Raw genomic sequence first — 1,118 nt, 5'->3', positions numbered from 1 at the left:
CTGACTGCCAACACATCATCTTAAGAGTGACTGTGTGTGTGTGTGTGTGTGTGTGTGTGACAGTGTGTGTGTGTGTGTGTGTGTGTGTGTGTGTGTGTGTGTGTGTGTGTGTGGTGTTGATAAATTGAGTCATTTAGTAGAGTGTGTGCTGATTAATCCAGGCAGAGTGTTAATACAGGAGATGGGAACAGATTAAATGGCGTACATTAACAAATATTGCCACCCCTTTAAACACACACACCCTGAATATGTGTGTGTGTGTGTGTGTGTGTGTACTCACTGTTAGCCAGTAGCTGTTGTTGCTGCTGGAGTTGCTGTTGATTGACAGCGCCGATGGCTGGCCCCCTCCCACCACCACCACCACCCCCTGCCGCACCACCTCCTCCTCCAGCTCCTCCTACTGGTCCTCCTCCTCCTGGTCCTACGCCGTGGGATCCAGCAGGAGGGCTGGTTAGACGCTCCTTATCCCAAGAACACTCACTCCCTCCTGGGTAGAGACAGACAGAGGCGCTCATATTTAGACATAAAATAACCCTAACAGTAACCGGGTTTCCATCCAAATGTGTCGCAAATCAGCAAAAGAAAATGCAAATGAAACTGTTTTTCCAGTTGGTTCATCAAGATTGGCAGTTGGTGGCCCTTAGGAAGCCAAAAATTAGCCAATATGTGATGGACACTGACAGAAAAATACTCCTTCCCATAAACCTCCACTTAAAAGGAAGTGGCTGTAAAACGGTGGATACATTTTTTTTTAGCAAAAAGACATTTGGAAATATTAAAAGGTTTGCACGATTAAATAATTTTATTCCCATTCAAGTTAGTGGAGGGTTAAACTGAAGTGTGTGGTACTAAATCCCAAATCCTTGCACTCAACTCGTATACTATGGCGTGAAGTGGCTTTTTTTGGGTTTCTAGCGCCATTGAGCAGCTTTCATAGGACTGAACGGAGCGCCGCCTCCAACGCTGTATCCAATTCTCCTCAATACATCCATGGGAAGAAGAGGGCGTGGCAAGATGACATAATTTAAAGAGCACAGTTGAACCTCAAACACTGAAAAGCGATGTAGGGCGTTTTATGTGTTAATGTGAGGATCATGGATCCGTGGGAGCAGAAACAG

General features: G+C 45.7%; 1 protein-coding gene across 1 annotated transcript in view; it reads right to left on the bottom strand.

Moving 5' to 3' along the window:
- The window catches only part of LOC118338514 (dachshund homolog 2-like), a 22,014-nt gene extending 21,499 nt beyond the window's left edge, over nt 1–515 (bottom strand). Inside the window, exon 1 of the mRNA XM_035675825.1 lies at nt 281–515. Within this exon, the coding sequence (XP_035531718.1) occupies nt 281–515 (235 nt within the window). The remainder of the gene's footprint in view (nt 1–280) is intronic.
- Nucleotides 516–1,118: the final 603 nt, after the last annotated feature.

The sequence above is a fragment of the Morone saxatilis genome, unplaced genomic scaffold (genome assembly GCF_004916995.1).
Source record: "Morone saxatilis isolate NCDOM2014 unplaced genomic scaffold, NCSU_SB_2.0 Contig4, whole genome shotgun sequence".
Classification (NCBI taxonomy): Eukaryota; Metazoa; Chordata; class Actinopteri; family Moronidae; genus Morone; species Morone saxatilis.
The sequence above is the reverse complement of the archived record's forward strand: the minus strand, read 5'-3'. Positions and strand labels throughout refer to the sequence as shown.